The sequence below is a fragment of the Pleurodeles waltl genome, chromosome 1_1 (assembly GCF_031143425.1).
Source record: "Pleurodeles waltl isolate 20211129_DDA chromosome 1_1, aPleWal1.hap1.20221129, whole genome shotgun sequence".
NCBI lineage: Eukaryota > Metazoa > Chordata > Amphibia > Caudata > Salamandridae > Pleurodeles > Pleurodeles waltl.
In genome coordinates this window covers 965818706-965842650 of record NC_090436.1, presented here as the reverse complement: position 1 = coordinate 965842650, position 23945 = coordinate 965818706, and the positions used below count along the sequence as shown (strand labels likewise).

Sequence of the window (23945 nt, the reverse complement as noted above, 5' to 3'; positions counted from 1 at the left end):
CGTGAATTTTAAATAATTCAGTAGAACACTGGTACTTCTTTGTATGATTAAAAACATACATTTGTGGAGAGACTAAGAAAGGACCACATTTCTTTCATTTCTCACAAAAAATAGAGAAACAAGATTATGGCCCTTTATAATTTTCAAGAATCAAAACTTTAGTACGATAATCATGCCATCAACGTGTAATGAATATTTTATATGAGTTTGAGAATGGGTGAAAGGGTGAATGAGACTATTTAAACAGCACCCACACGTATAAAACCGTCTCTGGACACTAGCTGGAAGGCTCCAGGTTAATGGTACAGGATTATTGTATCAAAGGACAGAAAACCTTAACAATTTCTCACATAATACAAATCTGATGCAGCTGATTCCATGAAGATTAGGTGCACGCTAACACTTTGTTGCCTCCACTGAAAACATTTGGGCCAGTAATTTTCTATGACCTTGTCACTGTCAGGGGCTACTTGGGTAGAAAATTCAGATTTTAGATCACCAAATAGATGAGAATTGTATCATAATAAATGCTGTGGATCGCACACCCTATGACTGTAATCCCCTCAGCGGAAGAAACCCAATAGAAGGCCACATGAGGATTGATTCATCAAAGAATCTGAAATCACAGGCCTTTGCATTCGACATGACAGAAAAAATTGTGAGATTTATAATGTAAACAACAAACAAAGAGTATAATTGGAGAAGTAAAAGTGAGGAAAATAAGACTACTTGTTATTGTCGTGGTAGAACTTCTCATCTGGCATCCTACAAAGGATACCTGGTATTGAATAAGGTCTGTACCTTGTATGAATTGACAGGGCAACTCTGTAAAGTCTGCAAGGAGGGCAGGCGCATGTCTAAACCAAGGATGGCACAAGTGTCTAATGAAAGTGCGACAAGTAACAACCCACGGGATGATCATGGTTTGGAAGCAAGTAATATGGTAGAGATAGTCGGGGTAAATCGCATTAAAACTACCAATGTGGATAATGATTTGAGAGAGCGGACTCCCTGGATCCCCATATACACTATCACCAGAGACAAATTTGAACTCTTATTTGTTTCCAGGGTGCATGATATGAGAGAAGCTGATAGTAGTATGTTTTGATGGGAGACAAGTTGATTTTTAGGAGCACTTTCCAGCACTTCTGCAGTTCAAGTGAAGATTTGCTGAAATCAAAATTCACATACCTGCAACATGTGTATACAAACTGGGCTGGGCTGTTGATCCTTCTGCTACCGATTCTGTGTTGGCTGTAAAAGAATCAAACAGTGATGACCTTGAGAGAGCGTAGCTTACATAACCTATATTGAAATGAAATGCTTATATCAATGTGTAATGATGCTGCATAGAAAACAATAATAATAGCGATTTTGCTTAAACGTGCACTCGAACTATGACCACGGAGAAGTGGCCACCAAAGTATACGCAAACTAATAATGACAAATAGAATGTTTTATGTTGTGATCAGTTAAACCTATATTAACATCTATATTGTTGAATCTGTATTGAAACTCTTTATAGGCCTCAAGTTAGCGTGAGCTGCAGGATTTAGCTACCCATCTCTCATATTAAATGCATTTTTCTGTTTTTTCAGTGTGCTGACTCGTAAAGGGCCATGACCCTGCAAATGTTCTTTTTCCTTCAACTCGGAAGACGAATGTAACCATACAAAACCAGTTCACAAGCGCATATTCGGTGCCTTAGTCTAAAAGTTATGAATAAATTGAAACAAATGTAGATTAATGAAATGTACAAGGTCACTTAAACCGATGGACAATGAATCTGCTGACCCAAAAGACGTGCCAAGGAGTGAAGTAACGCAGGATGTGCCACCTCCAAAGACGTCAATTATGAAGACCAATCAAAGAACTACGAATTAATGTGGGGTGACAATTGGGATTACCAAATGTTAAATTTGATAGGTTAAAGATAGTGGGGTTTAGTAAATGTCCAATAGAATTTTGGGGGAATGTACTACGGAAAGGGATAAAAACCCATGTCACAGAAGGGTCATTAGAACTAGGTAGGGAATGCTATTGATTTTATCCAGAAACTCTGTCACTCTGTTTGGTGACTTTGAGGCTTATTAAAACCATCCTCACCCATAGACTGCCCATTTACACTTTCCTCCTTAAGAGAAAAGTGTTCCTATGCCCTTTAGTTGAGCTTAGACTGATGGTGTTTTGACTAACTTCCTGAAGACGAAGACTGAACCTGTGCGCTGATCCAATCTTTGGAGGGTAATTATGACAATGCAATTTGTAATTTGTCTGTTTGCTTTTCCTTTCTAGGTACCAACTGCTCGCTTTTGACAGAGGCCATAGCTAGATGTTTTCCAAATTGGTGTTATAAATTGTTTTGCATGAAGCCCAAAATGCCAATGCTAATTAGTGGTTAGAACAGGAGATCATTATTTGATGCAAATAGACAAACGACTGACATTATGTTATGTTGAACTGACGCATATTTGACATTCTGCTATAATCTGATCTATGTTTACGCCGTGTTACATTCTGATGTTTATGATTTTTGCCTTATTGAAATCTTACCAAAGTTGCCATATCGTAATTATGCTGCTGTGTTTCTTGGCTTTGAGATTGACGCATTTAATCTTAGATTGTAACTAATAGGGAATAAAATTCATAAAATTCTATTAGAGGTGTGGTTATTCATGGCTGAATGGTCATGGTTGCGTCGTCAATTTAATTAATGTCTTTGACCGAAGTGAAATGCATTGTTGTGATAAATATTGATGACATTATTGATATATTGATTGACATATTGATCAGCTATCTCGTCCTACAGTGTCTCTCAACTGGGTCAAAAGATTCATTGGCCTAAAACGAGTCCTAATGTGTAATAAAATAACATAAAAGGACGCGTTAACAGTTCTTGTAGCAGAGCGACGGTTTGGCCCTTTGGGGCCCTAGGACGGAGAATCATTGTTTAAATTTGTTTTTCTGTGATAATGCAAATTGGAGGTATGATGGGTTTCTAAATTCACCATGACTTTCCCGGGATCTCGGAGCCTGCCTAAGTGAGATGGGAATGTTCTCGGCGTGATAATGTGTGTGGTATAGGGATTGCGCTTACTCAGCTTATGCCTTTCTGCAGGTGATTGATGAAGTTTGTGTGTATCTAGGCCAGGTAAATGTTGTTTTAGTAGGAGTGGGCGTACTCCGCGGTATGAGAGTAGGGAAGTCGGCGTACTTCACATGAGTGTGGCGCTTTGTGCTCAAAATTATCCACGTGGTTGGTTGTTTATGTACGGACCCGTTGTGGTCTAAGACTCCGGAGTATATTGACAAGTGTAAGAGACACTTGGGTTTATGTTGAAATCTGTGCGGTTGATAGGTCAATCGGGCGTGGTTGACAAGTCGAGTTTGAGTCAAAACGTATGAGTGAAACCTTCGATGGAGATTTGGCAAGTTCTAAAGTGCACTAGGACGAACCATTGACAAGTCGAGAGTAGAATTTGCGGGCCGAATTCTGCTTGCGTATGCGGGAGCTGAGAAGGAGAGAGTAGCAGCCGAGGCTTCAAGTGAAATCTCTGTAAAGTTCTGAAGCGAATGTGTTACCCTTCCTGTAGTAAACCGGCAGATTTGTGTTGTCATTAAAGGTGCTCGCAATAATTTTTGCATTAGTTTGTGTGGATTCAGTGAAGAGTGGACTAGTCACAAGACTTTGTCAGCTGCAGTGTGTGAGTGTGATGTCAGTGGTGCCGCGCTGAGATAGGTCAGTTGTCGAGAGGGGTCGCGCACAGATTGGCTGCCATCCGTGATATGCAATAGGTTGAGAAAGGTGGGTGAAGAGTGTTCTGGGAACTAAGTCACTTTCTGATTAAATACAATAAGAGAAAATCGCAAAATGAATTTTGTCAAGGTATTTAAGAGCGCTCTGAAAGGAGACGCATATATTATGCAACTGATGGGGAGCCTACACCGCCTGAGGGTACTCCAGCCTACATGGTTATGAAGGAGAAGGGTGTCGCGCCTTGTTTATGGATGAAACAGTGGCGCAAATTAACAGAGAAAGAGGGATGTTTAGCGTTCCCAGAACATGGGACGTTCAATCCGAAAGTGCTAGAGAACTTAAGATGGATGCTAAGTACACAAAAACCACCTCCGAGGCCAGCTCAATATGAGGCTTTAGCGATTTGGGATTTGATGGCTCTTAAACATAGACAAGAAAGGTTCCAGAGAAGGCTAAAAAGGGCAGAAAAATCTTTTGCAGAAGCTAGGTGGGATAACGAGAACAAAATGTGGAGACGGTTGAATCGTTGACGGATTAAAATTGTTCCCAGCAATAGCTCAGGGAGAAGAATCACAGGGAAAGAAAGCATCCTGTAAAACAGATAAAGACTCTAGTAAGTCTAAAGAGAATAAGAGACCTTAGGAAGAGGAAGATGATTCAGACGATGAAGAATTCATGGACCGATTATTACACGATCGCCCGCCACCTTATGCGGTGAGCGACAGTGTTCCGAGCACTAGCGTGGGTCCTGGGAACCAGACGCAGGAGAAGGGAGTTGCTGATACGGTACAGACTAGTGATACGACTTCGATATAGAATGGTGTCAGTGTAACCACTGCGCCGGACATGCAGATACAGTTGCAACCTCCACCGCAGATACAGAGGATTTATCCAGACGTCCCAGTACTTGAGACTACTACAAATCTGATAGTTCCGCCAGACCCGATATATACAAAATCGAGGTTAGTGCAGATTGAGTCAACTCTGAAATTGCTGTCCCAGCCGCAACCACAATTGATACCAGGGTGCAACCCAGTGGCTGGTCCTCCAATAGTACTGGTCCCAGGTACTTTGGAACAGACCTATGGAGTTACTGCTCCACGAAGCTTGGGACCATGTGAGAGACCTGCCGCTATATCATTACCAATTACTGTCGGTCCACCAGTGCCATTGTATGCACAAGGCAAATCTGGTGTATGTGATCAGGGAGTGATGACCCAAGATGCGATAAGAGGAGGGTCCATAGGAACTCCCCAGATAATGGATCCAGGAGAACAGGCAGTTGAAAAGCCGAGATTCTTAATAGACCTTAGCCCGGTGGAAACACCCTTGTCAGGCAGGGTTAGGGGTTTTAACTCCACAAAAGATAAACACAAACACTTCACAGTCGCCAATGATACATGCAGGGAACATTTCACTGCAAGGTTTTACAGTGAAACAGCTGAATGAATAGCTAGAGAAAACTTATACTTCACAAAAGACTACAGTGACTGCAGAAGAACCAAAAAAGGTAGGGCAAGATGACTACCTAAACTTCATAAGACTGGGAGTGGAGGCTGCCGAACTAGTGGAAGGGACCATGGGGGTAAACAGATTGGAGTCGTACACGGAAGCAGAACTGAGATTCCTGTGCCCTAAGATTACTAAAGAAGTGGGCAAGGTGCATCAGAGATTAGCAAACCTGGCAGACAAATACAATATTGACATTGAAAACACTAAACATTTGAAAAGAAGTTACAGATTAGACTTTGATTCGAAAGATTTTGAGCACATGAGGTCTGCCGGAATGAAGGCGCACTTAAAAGAACTATTGCAAAGTGCGCAAATTTGGGGTGCATTAGAAAAAGGGGAAGGCAGATGGGCAAAGAAAAGAGATAAGGAAAAAGGTGACAGTCCAGGGTCAAGTCAGACCAAAACCTCACCCAACACAGAATCAGTAAAAATACTACCAAAGAGAGAAACAGCTGGGGGTGTTTTAGTACATGTACCATGGTCCAGAGGAGACATCCTATCCTTTACTAACGATTATCCCAGATTGAGGGAGAAGCCGATCGAGTGGTATCAGCAAACAGACAGATTTAAGAAGCTTGCGAAGTGTCTCTGGGAAGATTTTGAATACCTTGTTCGAGATCATTCTTCTGCCTGATTTGTGGCTCGAGTGTAAGAGAGGGGTAGATTGGCTGACGAAGGAGCCGGCAAGGGATAAGGTGACCGGAGCTCCCTCTGAGGAGGAAATGAAGTACTATCATAAGATGATTGAGTTTTTGAAACAAAAGGTGTCGCCGAAGGTGACTGATTGGCAGAAAATCGACCGGACCTCGCAAGAGGTTAAGGAATCTATACATGCTTATTGTGAAATGTTGTTAAAAGCATTCAAGCATTACAGTGGTACTGAGACTATTGAGCCAAAGGACATGAACCATCTTGTGTTCAGATTTGTTGAAGGGCTGAGACCAGAGGTCAGTCAAATGATTAAGAATCATTTGATTTGTTGGCAAGCGAAGCCAATTGATGAGGTGTTGCAGTATGCAAAATATTGTAGCGACGAAATTGAGTTAAAACAGAAAAAGCTGAAAGAGAAAGTGATGGTGATGCAGATAAGGGCTGCACAGGCAGGAATACAGGGAAATGGAGCCCAGCAGATGATACAGCAGCAACCACAAATGAATGGTGTGTTTTAGGCGCAACCGAGAGGTCGAGGCCGAGGGTTCGTGAATTGCGTTGAATACCGTTCTGGTTCAAAATGACGCACAAGGAGTGAAAAAGATGTCACCATGTCACGCGTGCGGGGCGTGGGGCACTGGAAACGGGAGTGCCCGAATGTGGTGCAGGATGGTGTCGTTCAACAAAGCACTAATGTTGGTACATTGCAAAATGTAAGAGGTCCAAAACCGAGACACAAAATCCGAACTTTAAGAATAACCTGGTACAGATGCAAGGGATACAGCCCATGCAGCAGATGCATATTCTGCGTTTTCAGCCAGCGCAGATGCAGCAAGTACAACAGCAGGTTCCCATGGTACCTAGACAGCAAATGCAATTACCAATGGCTCCGATGGGACAGCAACAGGTCATGCTTCCTCAACAGGTCACAGGTCAGGTAATGAGTCAAAATAATACAGTACAGCAATTCCCATTACGAGGTGAAAATGGCATGAATGAAGAATGGTCGGATGATAGCTCAGATAGTGAAGAATGCAGGCTTGCAGCATCCCTAGAGGTGGATCAGAGGGGTCCCTATGTGGAGGGGAAGGTAATGGGTTACAAATCTCATTTTTGGTTGATACCGGAGCTACACGCTCTACAGTCAGGAGTGCGGAGGTTCCGAAACTACCACTTTCAGGGCATACTATAAGGGTAGTCGGAGTAGCAAACCAATACCTGACAAACCCGATTACAGATCCAGTACAAGTTGAGATGTGCAACTTTCAGGGACTGCATAGATTTGTAGTCTGTGATTCGAGTCCGGTATCCCTACTGGGAAGGGACTTACTGTGCAAGACAAAATGTTCAATTACCTGTTCCAATGATGGAATCGAAGTACAGACAAATAGTGATGATGAAGGAGACGAAGGTCAGTTCTCAGAGGAAGAGACAGGGACGGCAAATGAAGATTATCCTTTGATTACCTTGTTCCTGATGCTTACAATGATTGACCTACCTGTCGAGTTACAGGGAACTGTGACAGAGAAAGTATGGGACCTGACAGGAAAGGAAGTGGGACTAAAAAAAGGTGTGGAACCAGTTAAAGTACAAGTGAAGCCAAATGCAGTGTTTCCCCAGGTGCCACAATATCATATGGCACAAGATGTTCTTATTGAAGTGTCACAAATAATTGCAGATTTTCTGAAACAGGGAGTCCTGAAAGAAGTCTTGAGCAGTCCATGTAATTCTCCAATAATGGGATTGAAAAAGCCCTGTGGAAAAGTCCGAATTGTGCAGGATTTGAGGAAAATAAATGAGATTGTGGTAAAATGTTGTCCCATAGTGCCCAATCCAGCAGTGATCATGTTTAAAGTTCCGTGTGATGCTGAATGGTTCACCGTTATGGACTTGTCACAGGCATTCTTTTCGATACCTCTTCACGAGGACAGCCAATTTTTGTTCAGTTTTAAATTAAGGTGTACAGTTGGTGCAGAATTCCTCAAGGGTGTTCTGAATCACCGTCCATCTTTAATCAGATATTGAAAAAGGATTTGGAATCCTTAGTACTGCCTTTTAACTCGACTCTAGTGCAGTACATTGATGACTTGCTGATTGCATCCAAAACAAGGGATAACTGTAAATATGATACAATTGCCTTACTGAATCATTTGGGAAAGAACGGACACAAGGTGTCACCCAAGAAGCTGCAGTACTGTCAGAAAGAGGTGAAATACTTGGGGCATCTGATTGAAAGAGGGTCCAAGAGAATATCAAAGGAAAGAATAACAGCCATTTTGCAAATGAACCCCCCAACAACGAAAAGGGATGTCAGAATGTTCCTGGGAATGGTGGGCTACTGTCGCCCATGGATACCCAACTTCTCGATCATCTCAAAACCTTTGATAAAACTGACAGGCAAAGAGATCAAGGATGAGCCATATACCATAGCCTTGTCCAAAGAAGAGCTTGAGTCATTCATGGAATTGAGAGAGTGCATGTGCAGGGCACCAGCGTTAGGTATGCCTGATTATACGAAGCCTTTTCTATTGTTTTGTCATGAACGTGATGCTTGTTCTTTGTCTGTTTTGACACAGGTCCATGGAGGTGCAAATCGCCCTGTAGCGTATTTTTCAGCTACCTTGGACCCCGTCGCAGCAGCCTTACCAGGTTGTTTGCGCGCAGTTGCAGCAGTTGGTCAGAGCCTCACGCAGTGTGAAGGCATAGTCATGGGATACCCCCTAACAGTAATGGTTCCACATTCAGTTGAAATTTTGTTGACTCGAACCAAAACACAGCACATGACAAATGGTCCACTTACTAAATATGAGACAATCATACTGTGGTCACCTAATGTTTCGCTGAAACGATGTACTGTATTGAACCCAGCAACTTTACTTCCTACTGAAAATACTGAAATTAACAATGAGGAAGAATTTGAGCACGATTGTCTTGAGGTAACAGAATTATGTACCAAGCCAAGACCAGATATTCAAGACACACAGCTGAAAGAAAATGACTGCATTATGTTTTTGATGGGTCTTGTTTAAGAGATTCCGTCGGAACACTAAGAGCTGGTTACGCTGTATGTACCATAGCTGGTATCATTGAAGCCTCCTGGCTCGTGAAAGTGTTTTCCGCACAAGTGGCAGAATTAATTGCCCTTACTAAGGCATGCCAAGCAGCTGTGAATGTGAGAGTTACTATTTATACTGACAGCAGATATGGATTCGGAATTGTACATGATTTTGGCCAACTGTGGTCGCAGAGAGGTTTCATGACCTCTTCTGGTTCTCCTGTGAAAAATGGTGAACAAATAAAGGATTTGTTACATGCAATTCAGTTACCTCTTGAAATTGCCATGGTGAAATGCAACGCTCACATTAAGTCACAAGATTTTGTATCTATGGGAAATGGTTATGCAGATCAAGTCGCAAGGTTTTGCACATTGAACTGCATATCGTTCAAGGAACAATGGGAATTGTTAACAAAAAACGAAAATGACACATGTTTGAACCTTGCATTAAGGGTGGTGGATACCCTAGATGAGTTAAAGACATTACAGGGTCTTGCTAGTAAAGAGGAAAAATTTTCCTGGCAAAGAATGCAATGTGTACAGAGGGCTGATGATTTGTTGGTCTCAGAGGAGGGGAAATTAGTTTTGCCAAACAGCCTTCTGTCACAATTCACCAGGCTATACCATGGACAGGTTCACCTTGGGAGAGATGCAATGATCAAGTCATTCAAAATCGATTGGTTTAACTCAAAATTCAGACATGCCGCAGAGGTTACCTGTATCCTCTGTCAACAGATGAATGCCGGGAAAGGGACTGTGGTAACTTTGAGCCACATTGGGAGAGCTGGTGGTCCTTTCAGCAAAATGCAAATGGATTTCATTGAGATGCCTGTTTCTGGAGGATTGAAGTACGTGCTGGTGATTGTGTGTGTTTTCAGTCACTGGATTGAAGCCTACCCCACACGTAGAAATGACAGTCTCACAGTTGCAAAGCTGTTAGGGAACTAATACCAAGGTTCGGGTTTCCGGTCTCTATAGAATCAGATAGGGGCAGACACTTCGACAATGAGGTGATTAAACTTCTGCGTGCCACACTAAACATCAAACAAAAACTGTATTGTAGCTATCGCCCTGAAGCATCAGGACTAGTAGAGCAAATGAATGGTACTCTGAAATCAAGAATGGCAAAGATGTGCGCAGCTACCAATATGAAATGGCCAGATGCATTGCCCTTCGTGCTGATGTCGATGAGGAACACCCCTGAGAAGAAAACAGGACTGTCCCCCCATGAGCTCCTCATGGGCAGAACTATGAGGTTGCCAGCAGTAGCTGTGAATGCTCTAGTGAATATCACAGATGATATGGTGCTGGACTACTGCAAAGGTTTGGCTGACGTGATTCGCTCTTTTTCTCACCAGGTAGAGGCTAACACATTGCCACCGATTGGAGATCCAGGTCACACCCTACAAGCCGGTGACTGGGTGGTTGTTAAGAAGCACATGAGGAAGTCGTGTTTGGAACCACGTTGGAAAGGGCCATATCATGTAATCTTGACAACAACCACTGCTGTGAAATGTGCAGGCATTCCAAATTGGGTACATGCCAGTCATACAAAGAAGGTAACGTGCCCAACTGACGGGGAACTTGAAGTTTTCAGCACAACAGTTCCAGGAAGAGAAGTCTCAGGGCCAGAAAGCAGCCAAGAGGGAACTGAGACTGCAGGAGAGCCCACTGAGAACAGCCTTGTCCCTCAACCAGTGAATGAGTTCGAGAGAGGTGACAGAGTGCCTATCTCAGCAGAGGCGGCAGGAGAACTAAGTCAAGGAGAGGTTCTCCCAGAAGTAGACGGATACGGGTTAGAACTTGAACCCGTTACAGATCAAAAAGAAGAAGAAGGAGAAGAAGGAGAAATAATAGAAAGAGACCAAAGTGTACCGGCATCCCCTGAACTAATTGCAGGTCCATCAAGTGAAAACACCATGGGGGTCATTCCGACCCTGGCGGTCCATGACCGCCAGGGCCGGGGACCGCGGAAGCACCGCCAACAGGCTGGCGGTGCTTCCTGGGCTATTCTGACCGCGGCGGTTTTCCCCTGACCCAGGGAATCCTCAGCAGTGCCGCCATGGGGATTCCGACCCCCTTCCCGCCACCCTGTTTCTGGCGGTTCTTACCGCCAGGAACAGGATGGCGGGAACGGGTGTCGTGGGGCCCCTGGGGGCCCCTGCACTGCCCATGCCACTGGCATGGGCAGTGCAGGGGCCCCCTAACAGGGACCCACAAAGATTTTCACTGTCAGCTTAGCAGACAGTGAAAATCGCGACGGGTGCCACTGCACCCGTCACACCCCTGCAACTCCGCCGGCTCAATTCGGAGCCGGCTTCCTCGTTGCAGGGGCTTTCCCGCTGGGCCGGCGGGCGGCCTTTTGGCGGCCGCCCGCCGGCCCAGCGGGAAAGTTGGAATGGCCGCTGCGGTCTTTTGACCGCGTGGCGGTCATTCAGCGGTGACCGCAGCTGCCCGCCGCGGTCAGAATGACCGCCCATATCACAAGAGGAGGGTGATAGCCAGCGTTTTGAAAAGACAAATCGGAAGATGACGCACAAAGGTGATAACTGGCCAGAGAAACCACTTTTAAGGATAAGAAGCCTACCAGATGAAACAATAATAGAGGAAACTGATACATCCCGAGTGGAAGATCTAAGTGTCGGAGAACTGCAAGGTGAACGCAGGTTGAAAAGAAAGAGAATTGCAAACAGAAGATATACAGGTCCTGAATTGGCATATGCTACAACATCTGAATGGCAACAAAAATTCCTAGCATTCTGTTTTGATCGAGAAGTACCAGGTCAATACTACGGTACCTGAATTAACTCAAAGAAAAGACTTTGTTAAAACTGGAAACTGAAAACCAAGAAAGAGACTTATAAATTACCGGATGCAACATTAGAACCTGATTTGACTTTAAGAAACCTGATTATGACAAGCTGCTAACCTGATTTGACAAAAGGGGTCCTGGAGTGAGCGAAATGCTGTAAATACACGCGGAGAGCAAGGGAGAAAAGTTTATATCACCCTTGAGTTGATTATTACTCTGCTATCTGATTCTATACAGAAATGGCTTATAATAAAGGTAGTAACAAGGGAAGTAAGGTGTGTGGTTGGTTAAGCCTTATAATAGGTATTGTGTGTGCAATAATTGTGGGAGTGATTGTGGGAATGCCATGGTTGGAGAAAAAGACTGTAAATGCCACTTCGAAACCTGAAACTACAACACTAACACCGTGGGATAAGTTTGAGCAAGATGCAAGACACATGCATGAGGGAACTAATTCAAAAGGGGAACTTTCTACTAATGTCTTCTATCGCTTACTGAATGAGTATGTAGAGACCATGGACGCGAAAGACTGTTATGTGTGTACCAAGATTCCTTCGTCTGTGCAAGAAGGGGTTACCTATCATAGCCTTCCCCTAACGTACGGGATTAGCTGTAGTTTGCTACTAACCAGATTCTATAATCAAGAGCATGTGCAATACTTTTATTCATATCTGGATGTTGTGTTCTCTTTTGTGCCTGTGATTGAATTTTTGAACAAGCTAGCTAAGGAACATGATATAAAAATGGTTAGAGGATTCTTTGAGCCGACGCTTACATTTGGAACTGCTTATGCACACCGCAACAAGCTGACTTGCTTACTATCACCTGTAGAGAAAAGCTTTTTAGATCACACTGATGATAGACGCAAAGCATTAAAAGAAAGATTAGAAAAAGGGTTAGAAAAGCACACATATGCAAATGATTATGCTTACACCGCAATCAAAACGCAAGGCAAATTAGCCATAGACGCATTACATGTAGGTAGGCTTTGTATATATAGGCCAAAATCTGAGCAGGATAATTTGTTTGTGGGAACGAGTGAATGTAGACATGTGTTTTTGTTTCAGAGCAAATGGACATTTATGTTGAATGGACAGGATCCAGCGATCTCTGGGATCTATTACATCTGTGGACTTAATGCTTATTACCGTCTCCCTTAAGGATGGTATGGGACATGTTATTTGGGAATAGTTTTCCCAAAGATTTACCAGATTGATGACTTAAAGCAAATACCTAAAACATCTGAATTACAACATGCTAGACAAAAACGAGAATCAGTGGCTGCTGTCATTGGTGATATATTTTGGAGCTATAATCCCTTCAGTAGGGGTTATCTTTTGATTCAAAAGTTGTCTACTATTGTGGATAACATGCTGACAAATTTTACAGTGGCTATGCTCCTGATGGATACTGAACTTGCTGCAGAAAGAGCTATGACTCTTCAAAATCGGCTTGCTTTAGACATTCTTTTAGCAAAGAGTGGAGGGGTCTGCAAGATGCTCAACGAGCGCCATTGCTGCTCATTCATTCCTGATAATAGTAAAAAGATTAGAAGTATGCTTACTAACCTAACTAGAGATAGTGCAGATTTGAAGGATTTGAAAGAATCTGGAGTTTGGGAGAAATTTGGAAAGGGAATTGCCAGAGTAGGGAGCTGGTTTACCAACATTTGGAATGGGGTACTTGCAAAAATACTAATGGGTCTATTAATTGTTCTAGCCTGTCTATTAGGATTATGGGGGACATGCAAAATGAATGATAAAATTAAAAGAAATTGGACCAAAAGAACCAGGAAAAACGAAGAAAGTTAAAGAGAGAAAATGTTCAATGAAATTTGGGAGAGTTCACATAAGGGACAAGATGTTGAAATGCGCATTATGCGTAAAGTGAAAAATTAAAATGAAAGGTTAAAGAGAAAGGTTTGTGTGATGACGAGCATCATCAGAGGAGGGACTGAGACAGCGTAGCTTACATAACCTATATTGAAATGAAATGCTTATATCAATGTGTAATGATGCTGCATAGAAAACAATAATAATAGCGATTTTGCTTAAACGTGCACTCGAACTATGACCACGGAGAAGTGGCCACCAAAGTATACGCAAACTAATAATGAAAAATAGAATGTTTTATGTTGTGATCAGTTAAACCTATATTAACATCTATATTGTTGAATCTGTATTGAAACTCTTTATAGGCCTTAAGTTAGCGTGAGCTGTGGGATTTAGCTACCCAGCTCTCATATTAAATGCATTTTTCTGTTTTTTCAGTGTGCTGACTCGTAAAGGGCCATGACCCTGCAAATGTTCTTTTTCCTTCAACTCGGAAGACAAATGTAATCATACAAAACCCGTTCCCAAGCGCATATTCGGTGCCTTAGTCTAAAAGTTATGAATAAATTGAAACAAATGTAGATTAATGAAATGTACAAGGTCACTTAAACCGATGGACAATGAATCAGCTGACCCAAAGGACGTGACAAGGAGTAAAGTAACGCTGGATGTGCCACCTCCGAAGACGTCAATTATGAAGACCAATCAAAGAACTACGAATTAATGTGGGGTGACAATTGGGATTACCAAATGTTAAATTTGATAGGTTAAAGATAGTGGGGTTTAGTAAATGTCCAATAGAATTTTGGGGGAATGTACTACGGAAAAGGGATAAAAACCCATGTCACAGAAGGGTAATTAGAACTAGGTAGGGAATGCTATTGATTTTATCCAGAAACTCTGTCACTCTGTTTGGTGACTTTGAGGCTTATTAAAACCATCCTCACCCATAGACTGCCCATTTACACTTTCCTCCTTAAGAGGGAAGTGTCCCTATGCCCTTTAGTTGAGCTTAGACTGATGGCGTTTTGACTGATGTCCTGAAGACGAAGACTGAACCTCTGCGCTGATCCAATCTCTGGAGTGTAATTATGACAATGCAATTTGTAATTTGTCTGTTTGCTTTTCCTTTCTAGGTACCAACTGCTCGCTTTTGACAGAGGCCATAGCTAGATGTTTTCCAAATTGGTGTTATAAATTGTTTTGCATGAAGCCCAACATGCCAATGCTAATTAGTGGTTAGGACAGGAGATCATTAAATTGATGCAAATAGACAAACGACTGACATTGTGTTATGTTGAACTGACGCATATTTGACATTCTGCTATAATCTGATCTATGTTTACGCTGTGTTACATTCTGATGCTTATGATTTTTGCCTTATTGAAATCTTACCAAAGTTGCCATATCGTAATTATGCTGCTGTGTTTCTTGGTTTTGAGATTGACACATTTAATCTTAGATTGTAACTAATAGGGAATAAAATTCATAAAATTCTATTAGAGGTGTGGTTATTCATGGCTGAAAGGTCATGGTTGCATCGTCAATTTGATTAATGTCTTTGACCAAAGTGAAATGCATTGTTGTGATAAATATTGATGACATTATTGATATATTGATTGACATATCGTCCTACGGTGTCTCTCAACTGGGTCAAAAGATTCATTGGCCTAAAACGAGTCCTAATGTGTAATAAAATAACATAAAAGGACGCGTTAACAACTTGTTTATAACTTAATCTAAGATGTATTCAACAGTGGGTTAGGGAAGCTTAAAGGTTTTATCATCTGTGTTAAATTCAAGGGAGGTGCTACTCCAGTTAAACAAACCTAGAGGGGAGTCCCCATATGTGCTGATAAGGAACGCCAGTGTCCTGGCTAAAACATAATAGAGGTTTGCGTTTGTACCCTGGACTCCTGCATTGTCACGAGCTAACATCCATTGTGCATGGTCAATGAGATTAATTAATTTTTTCTTTTTAGATGGGGCTACCATTTTTTCTACTATTGGTCTTCGTCTGTTAGTGTACTATCAAATCGGATTGAAGACGGAATGTAGGCCTCTGACTGTCTGTATGATGCCTTTTGGGTTGTTCAGATACAAGAGGATGCCGTCCAGCCTAGCGTCTGAGGTGTATATATTCCAATGAATAATGTTCCATCTGTTCAAAGATTTGGATGATAGAGTCAAGTGTTTCAAAGATGACACCTTAATTTTCATCAAAGAACAAAGAAGAGCACATTAAAACACTGGAGGAATTTTGTGTTTGCATTGAATGCATAGAATTGGTATTTCCATCAGAGAAGTACAATCAATTCAAATCACAAGTTGATTATTTGGGGAATTCTGTCTCAGCCCAAGACCTGTCACCTGGACAGACTGCGTAATAGTTCTACAAACAACATCCATCAACTCAGAGGAGCCCCCAAAGGGGGTTCAACATGCCAATACTGGAACAGCCTAACAGAGGTGGACTAGATGACCACCCTTCAAAGAACAAACCGAAACCCACAAGGCATCCTGACACCAGACATTGAGAACGTCAACAAGTGGATCACCAACTGCACTGACTTTCTGGTCCCCATAAATCAACAGCCAAAAACGGAACACAAGAGGGATGATACACAGAAGGCCTCAAAATAACCAAGCAACACTGCAAACAAATGGTGTCATCTGAAGTTTTGAATCTTTTTCAAAACTGTGACATACTATGTCACGTAATGTTCTGCCTTATCTGTGTATGATGGTAGGTTTCTCCGTGATGGAGGCCCTAAGGGTCCCATCAATGTCGGCAAATGGTTTTATATACATTATGGCTTAATGGGCTATATGATGTAATGAGGCTCCATCTTTCATACTTTTTTTTCCTATTCATTTTTTTATTCATTTTATTGCAGTGTGTAATTAATGTTTCCCGTTTGGTATTCAAAATCCTATTCCTGGCAGTCGTCATGAGTCTCTCTGAGTAACCCCTGGTTTTAAACCTGATCTCCATCTTTTCATATTCCATCACGAATTTAGGAACCTCATTGCCTAATTCTGGTCATTTCCCCAAGCAGTATGGCCTGAATCTGTGAGATGGGATGCGCACTAGAAGCATGCAGGATGGCACTGCATGCTGTAGTCTTTCTAAACAGTTCAGAACATATCTTATGGCCCTGGACATTTAGTCTAATGTCTAGATAATATATTCTGTGTGGGCTGTACTGGTATGTAAAGGAAATGTTGAAAGGGTTGTCATTCAAGTAACTAATAAACACTATCAGTTCCTCTTTGTTACCTGACCGAAACATTAGAATATCATCAATGCAGCATCCCCTAATATAGGATATGTTCTGTATAGTATACAGGCCTGTCCAACCAAATATGTTCCTTTTCAGAGCATCCCATGTATAGATTGGAAAAAGATGGTGAAAATGTTGACACTATGACCACCCCTTATATTTGGAGGTACCAAGTCCTATCATGTATGAAAAAATATTATTTTCCAACACAGTGGCAATTTAGTCTAATAGCATTGTAGTGTGCTCATACAAGGTTGCATCCTGTGTTTCTAAATATTGTTGTACAGCTAGGATACCACTGTCTTTAGGAATGCACTTGTACAATGAATTCACATCCAGTGTTACCAAAATATTGCCTTATGTCCACTCATAATCTGAGATCCTACTGAGTAAATCGTTTGTATCCCTTATGTAAGAGGGCAAGTTGCCTACCAAAGGCTGTAGGTATAATTATATGTATTCAGATATCTTTTCCATCAAGGATCCAATGCCATATGCAATTGGTCTTCCAGGCAGAAAATCTGTCCCATGTTTGTGGATTTTGGGCAATATGTACATACAAGGTGCCTTTGGTGTAGCATTGCACAAATAGCAATATTCTGTTTCCGAAATCAGACAAAAATCCTTCCAGTGAACAGGTCTTTGTTGTATTTTCCTATTAGTATCAATTAGTTGGTTCCCTGATAGTTTCTGATATGCCACAACATCTGACAGTTGTCTATTCATTTCTCCATTATAATCATCTCTGTTCATCACAACTATATTACCGCCTTTATCAGCCTCCTTGATGATGATATTGGTGTTAGTGCCGCCCTCTCTTATCTGGTAATGTTGTGTTGCTGTATATGTTTGGCCTCTTGTGTTTAGGAGTCCTCCAATTCATAATCATGTGTGTTAGAAATGGGGTCTTTGGTTGGCAGTCATGTTACTCCCTGTCCAAGCAAGGACCCTCACTCTAGTCAGGGTAAGTCACACACAATCCAAATTATCCTGTGTCCAACCTCTAGTAGTTTGGCACTGAGCAGTCAGGCTTAACTTAGAAGGCCATGTGTAAAATATGTGTGCAATAAATCAAGCAATATCACAGTAGAACACCACAAAAATACATCATACAGTGTTTAGAAAAATATATAATATTTATCTGATAAAGGTCAAAACAATTAAAATGCAATAAGTATATTTTTTAGAATATCACTGTAAAAATGATATAAAGTGTCTTTAGTCTCTTAAAAGCAATAAATTTCTCTTTCAAGCACAAAGTACCTGGTTTGCGTTCAAAATCTAAGCAAAGAACCGCAGAGGAGGAGATGCGTGGAAAACAGGGAGGTGTGTGTCGATTTCTCGGGCCAAACACAGCGATGCGTCGTTTAGTTTTCACACAGGGAAGGCTTTGTGTAAATTTCCGGCACTCAGTCTTGAATCCTCTTCGGGTTGCGGGGTTTTCGGACGCCCCGAGAACGATGCGTGGATTTCTGGCACTGACAGGACAAAGTCACAGGGGCTGTGTTGATCCGGTGGGCGTTGCGTGGAAATTTCTACTGCACGCCAGGTGCTGCGTCGATTCCTCTCTGGAAGTCGGGCTGCATCATTCCTGCTTGGCTGTGCGTCGATCCAGTGGGCCGTGCGTTGAATTTCCGGTCACTATGCTGACGCTGCATCGATCTTCTCGTAGCGAAGTCGGGCTGCGTCATTCCAGTTTGGCGTGCAGTGAATTTTTAACCGCGATGCAGGCTGTCCATCATTTCTGGCAGGCTGTGCGTCGATTTTCGCCACACAAGGAGTCCTTCTTGCAGAGATGAAGTCTTTTTGGTCCTGAGACTTAAGGGAACAGAACAGGAGGCAATCTCTATCCAAACACTTGGAGAGCACTTCTCACCACAGCCAGAGAGCAGCAAGGCAGCAGGGCAACAGCAAGGCAGCAGTCCTTCACAGAAAGCAGTCAGGTGAGTCCTTTGGGCAGCCAGGCAGTTCTTCTTGGTAGGATGCAGGTTCTAGTTCAGGTTCTCTTCTCCTGGAAGTGTCTGTGACAAGAGTGTCCTGTCAAGAAGTGTCTTGTTCAGAAGTGTTTAAGTTGGTAGGGTCAGAAACCCTGCTTAAATACCCAAATGTGCCTTTGAAGTGGGGGAGACTTCAAAGAGTGGCTTAGAAGTGCACAAGGTCCCCTTTCAGTTCAACCCTGTCTGCCAGGGTCCCAGTAGGGGTGTGGCACTCCTTTGTGTGAGGCCAGGCTACTGTCCTTTGACATGTAAGTGTCAAGCCCTCCTCCCTCTCAGCCCTGGCAGACCCATTCAAAATGCAGATGTATGCAAGTGAGGCTGAGTATCCTGTGTCTGGGGTGTGTCTGAGTGAATGCACAAGGGAGATGTCAACTAAACCTAGCCAGACATAGATTGGAAGGCAGAGAAGGATTTAAGGGTAGAGAAATGCTCACTTTCTAAAAGTAGCATTTCCAAAATAGTAATATAAAATGCAACTTCACCATTAAGCAGGTTTGTGTATCACCATTCTGGCCATACTAAATATGACCTGGCTACTCCTTTCAGATCAGGATCTACCACTCAAACCTTATAGGAGGGTAGCCCCAATGCTATCCTATGAAAGGAGCAGGCCTCACAGCAGTGTAAAAACGAATTTAGGAGTTTTACACTACCAGGACATATAGAACACACGTCATGTCCTGCCTTTTACCTACATAACACCCTGCCCTATGGGCTACCTACAGCCTACCTTAGGGGTGACTTATATGTAGAAAATGGGGAGTTTAAGGCTTGGCAAGTACTTTTAAATGCCAAGTCGAAGTGGGAGTGAAACTGCACACACAGGCACTGCAGAAGCAGGCCTGAGACATGGCTAGGGGGCTACTTATGTGGGTGGCACAACCAGTGCTGCAGCCCACTAGCAACATTTATTTTTCAGGCCCTGGGCACATGTAGTGCACTTGACTAGGGACTTACAAGTAAATTAAATAAGCCAATTGTGTACGAGCCAATGTCACCATGTTTTAAGGAGAAAGCATATGCACTTTAGCACTGGCTAGTAGTGGTAAAGTGAACAGAGTCCTAAACCAGCAAAAATGAGGTCAGAAAAAGAGTAGGAGTAAGGCACAAGTTTGGGGGGTGACCCTGCAGAAAGGCCATTTCCAACACTGTGTGATTGCTTGAAAAAATTTGTCAATTACATTATCAGCCAGAAATGTTGGGGTCAATTTGGACAGTAGCTTTAAACCACTATCTAAATCCAAATTGGACCTAATGTCAAGGTTCTCTAAAACCTGTGATAGTGAAGGTGGATTGTCAAGTGTGTCTTCCAGGGATAGTAATAGTAATGTCTGAATGTCTTTCAGATCTCTAATTGTCTCTAATTGTCATATTACAATCCAGTATTGGTTGCGTAGGTTTTGTCACCACCCGGTCATTATTGTGAAATAATTTTCTAAGCTTCATTTTGCTTACAAATTTAAAACAATCAATATGTAGGCCCACAAAGTCTGGCAGTGATGTGGGACAAAAACCCAAGCCTTTACTCAAAATTTTATTTTCATGTGCATTCAGCTCATATTCAGAAGAGTTAACAACATTCACATTCTCCACTTGTTCCCCCTGACCTGTTTCAGTGTTTTTGTACTATTTTCTTCTGATTCAGTGAAGCTGACCTGATGATCATCCCCTCCCTTGTTATGAGGTCACCCTGTGTGTCTTGTTTTTCCCCGCATTGTTTTCTTAGGCTTGTATCCTGCTTTGTGTAATTCTGCTGTGTCCCTTTGCAGTACCTTCCTAATTCTACTAAAAAAGAGTTGGTGTGTCCAGTAGAAGGCGCTCCTATAGTGTCAAGGAGTTCAAACTAGTATGACTAGTGATTCTGGATCCATCAGATTTACTGGTTGAAGCAGTTGGGCCTTGTTTACGTGCTGTCTGAGTTTTAATGTCATCAGGTTTTCGGTCATAAGTAAATACTCGCCTGTTTTTGTAGTAATTGTTGTTTCTTCTTAGTTTCTGCATTTTTTAAATCCTTGATGTATAGCTGATGGTTGTGCAGAACTTCCCTTAAAATAGTGTAATAGTTTTCTGCTGCCTCTGGCTAGTTCATATTTTTAATCTCATCCTCTAGGGCACTGGTTTATTCCAGTAACTTGGCCCTTTTTTAGACTGCATCTCTAATTAGTATAGCCATCATACCAAAAGATGAAGTGAGAAATTGTTGTTTCCATTCTTTTAAAAGGTATTTCTCTAAGTCTTCAAATGTAGGAAAAATTACCCCCTTTATCCTCTAGGTATCTATTTGTTATCTATATACTTTTGTAATATGGTAAAGTCCCACCATCGTGATAATTCTCGCATTTTAGGCGCTCTAATGTAATACATTTACTTTTAAGACCCTCTTGACTGATATCAACTCATATATTAGAAGTGATTGGGTTGGTATTCTTAAACAATTCCTCTAGCAGTGTATCCCAATTGCCATCAAATGTAGACATATTTATTCAAGATAAGTACAGTATATATATATATAATTTCAGTATTAACCCAATATAAAAGAGTGCAATGCAGCATATGTGAAAAACACATCTATACAAAGTGGTGACAAGGCTAATGGGCCTGCACATCAACAGTTAGCTGATAATAGTGAGGTTAAGTGTATATGAAAACAAACGTGAATGCCCTCGAAGCATGTGATGCAGGTGCAGTTCTGGGTCAGAATCACCCTGCCATCTCGGGTGAAAGGAATATCCGTTCTGTCTGGGAAACCAGGTCGTAAGCACAATGTAATTTGAAGTACTGATGCATACTGCTAATAGTATATTTAGTGTATATATAGGTATATATGTATATGTATGTATATGTATGTATGTATATTTATATATATATATATATATATATATATATACATATATATATATATATAACAAATCCCTTTCAGGGTTAGAGTGACACATAAATGATGCAAAAAAGAATAGAAAACTCTGGGTAGTTCCTAAGTTTAGGTGGAGAGCAGCTCTAGTAAGGAGCACCCTGCAACACCAGCGACGCTCTAGATTTGCTCACCTCAAATGCCTGTTTATCTAGCAAAGTCTTTAAGCATTGGATCAGCACAGTGCTATCCACGCCGAGCTAGACAGTGACAAAGTCTTTTGCCATTTGTACAGCAAAGTCTTTAAGCATAGGTCTGACACAGTGTCAACCTTGCCGAGCTGTAAAATGACAACCACCTGGGGGAAAACAATGTAGCTGCACATGTGTTTAATCAGGGCAGACAACACTCGTGTTAGCACTATTGAGAACATTGGCTGTGACATTCCTGCTGCCAAGCCCACTGTCACTTGGAAAGAACCAGTTGCCAAGAAATGGAGCACAAATAACACTTGCACAAGAGGGGGGATCCCAGTGGGGTGACGGATAGCAGATAGCAGCTCAGGCTCCAGATGGGCACACAGCTCCGTGACTGTGGCCATGTCAAGTCTGTAGGTGAGGATAATGTGCCTGTCCTCCATTGTTGCCAAGTCTATCAGGGGTCTGTACACAGGGGTATGTCTCCATCTCCTATTCATCCGCAGCGGTTGCAAACTATGGGGCAAAAGAGTAAGGATCCGGTCATCAACTGTACATTGTAGGCACAACAGTACAATGCATGATGTTAATTTGAGCTGTATAAGTGGCATTTGCCCTGTATGTACAATTGTGAACTGTGACGCAGTTATAATCCAGGGCCTGCCCCCCCTCTGAAATGGCGTCCACCTGTCCTGTGGGGAGGGACAGGTGGAAGTGAGGTAATTCTGCTGACGTAGTGCGCCGTTGTGGGAGGTGGTCGGGAACCGCGTGCAACGCCTCATTGGATAATATTGGGCCCTATGGGTACAGTGGCCAATGGTGATGTACGCCGGTGGTGATGGTATACACCGCCATGGACGCCACCGCCATTTTCTATCTGTTCACTCACTTGCTACCTGACTTTCAACAGGAGAGGACCTACACTGCATGTGCTGCTGTGATCTGTGCCTGGAACCTACCATGGCCCGTGTGACTGGGGAAAGGGCCCCTGCCTTCACCTCAGCGGAGTTGGAGAGACTGGTGGATGGGGTCCTACCCCAGTACAGACTGCTGTATGGGCCTCCAGACCAACAGGTGAGTACACTGTGAGCACGATGCATGGGGCATGAATGCATGGAGTGGTTTGTGTGAAGGCCTCGTGTTGGGGGTTGGTGGATGTCTCCTGGGCGGCGTGCAGCTTGTGTGCTGAGCCATTTCTGTGCAAATTGGGATGGGAAGGGGTCCGGTGGGCCATGAGTGTAACAGGCAGGATGGTCTGAATAATACCTTTCCCTGTGTGTATTTCATCTGCAGGTCAGCGCCCATCAAAAGAAGAGTATATGGCGTGCCATCGCCAAGGACGTGAGGACCCTGGGTTTCTACGGCAGGCAGAGCACCCACTATCGCAAACGGTGGGAGGACCTGAGACGCTGGGCACGGAAGACGGCGGAGGCCCAGCTGGGGATGGCCTCTCAACGAGGAAGGGGTGCCCGTTGAACCCTGACCCCCCTGATGGCCCGCATACTGGTGGTGGCCTATCCGGAGCTGGATGGACGCTTTTGGGCATCACAGCAGCCACAAGGGGGTGAGTACAGTGCCCATCATTACAACTTACGCCTGGTGGGGTGGTATCCGGGGGGGAGATGTGTGTCTGTGGGTGCCCCTGACATTGCAGAGTAGGTCCCATGTTGGGCAGGGTTCTGATTTGATATGCCTCCTACCTAGCTAGTAGGCATCCACTACTGAGCAGGGCTGTGTGGGTCCCAGATATGCTGCTGTTGGAGGTATGTGTCCATCCCCATGCCCTGGCGACTAGCATTGTTACTGGTAATGCATTGCATAGTGCGTAGGGCTGTTCCCTGTGTGTGAGGGTGCTGTGTATGTCAACAGTGGTGTTGGTGTAGCCATTGACCAAGTGTTTCCTTTGTCTCTCCCCCCCTTTTTGTTTTGTCATCCTGTCCTTATGTGCATTAGAATCATCTGGCGAAGGAGCGGAGGCACCGGCAACGGAGGGAGCT

General features: G+C 43.0%; 1 protein-coding gene across 3 annotated transcripts in view; it reads right to left on the bottom strand.

The window, feature by feature from the left end:
- EMCN (endomucin) overlaps positions 1–23945 on the bottom strand; it is a 678554-nt gene that overhangs the window by 527908 nt on the left and 126701 nt on the right. For 2 of the 3 annotated variants that reach the window (XM_069230226.1, XM_069230227.1), the window contains exon 2: positions 1192–1254. The exons of the other annotated variant lie outside the window; for it this stretch is intronic. In XM_069230226.1, the coding sequence (XP_069086327.1) occupies positions 1192–1254 (63 nt within the window). The remainder of the gene's footprint in view (positions 1–1191; positions 1255–23945) is intronic. 3 annotated transcript variants of the gene reach the window in all.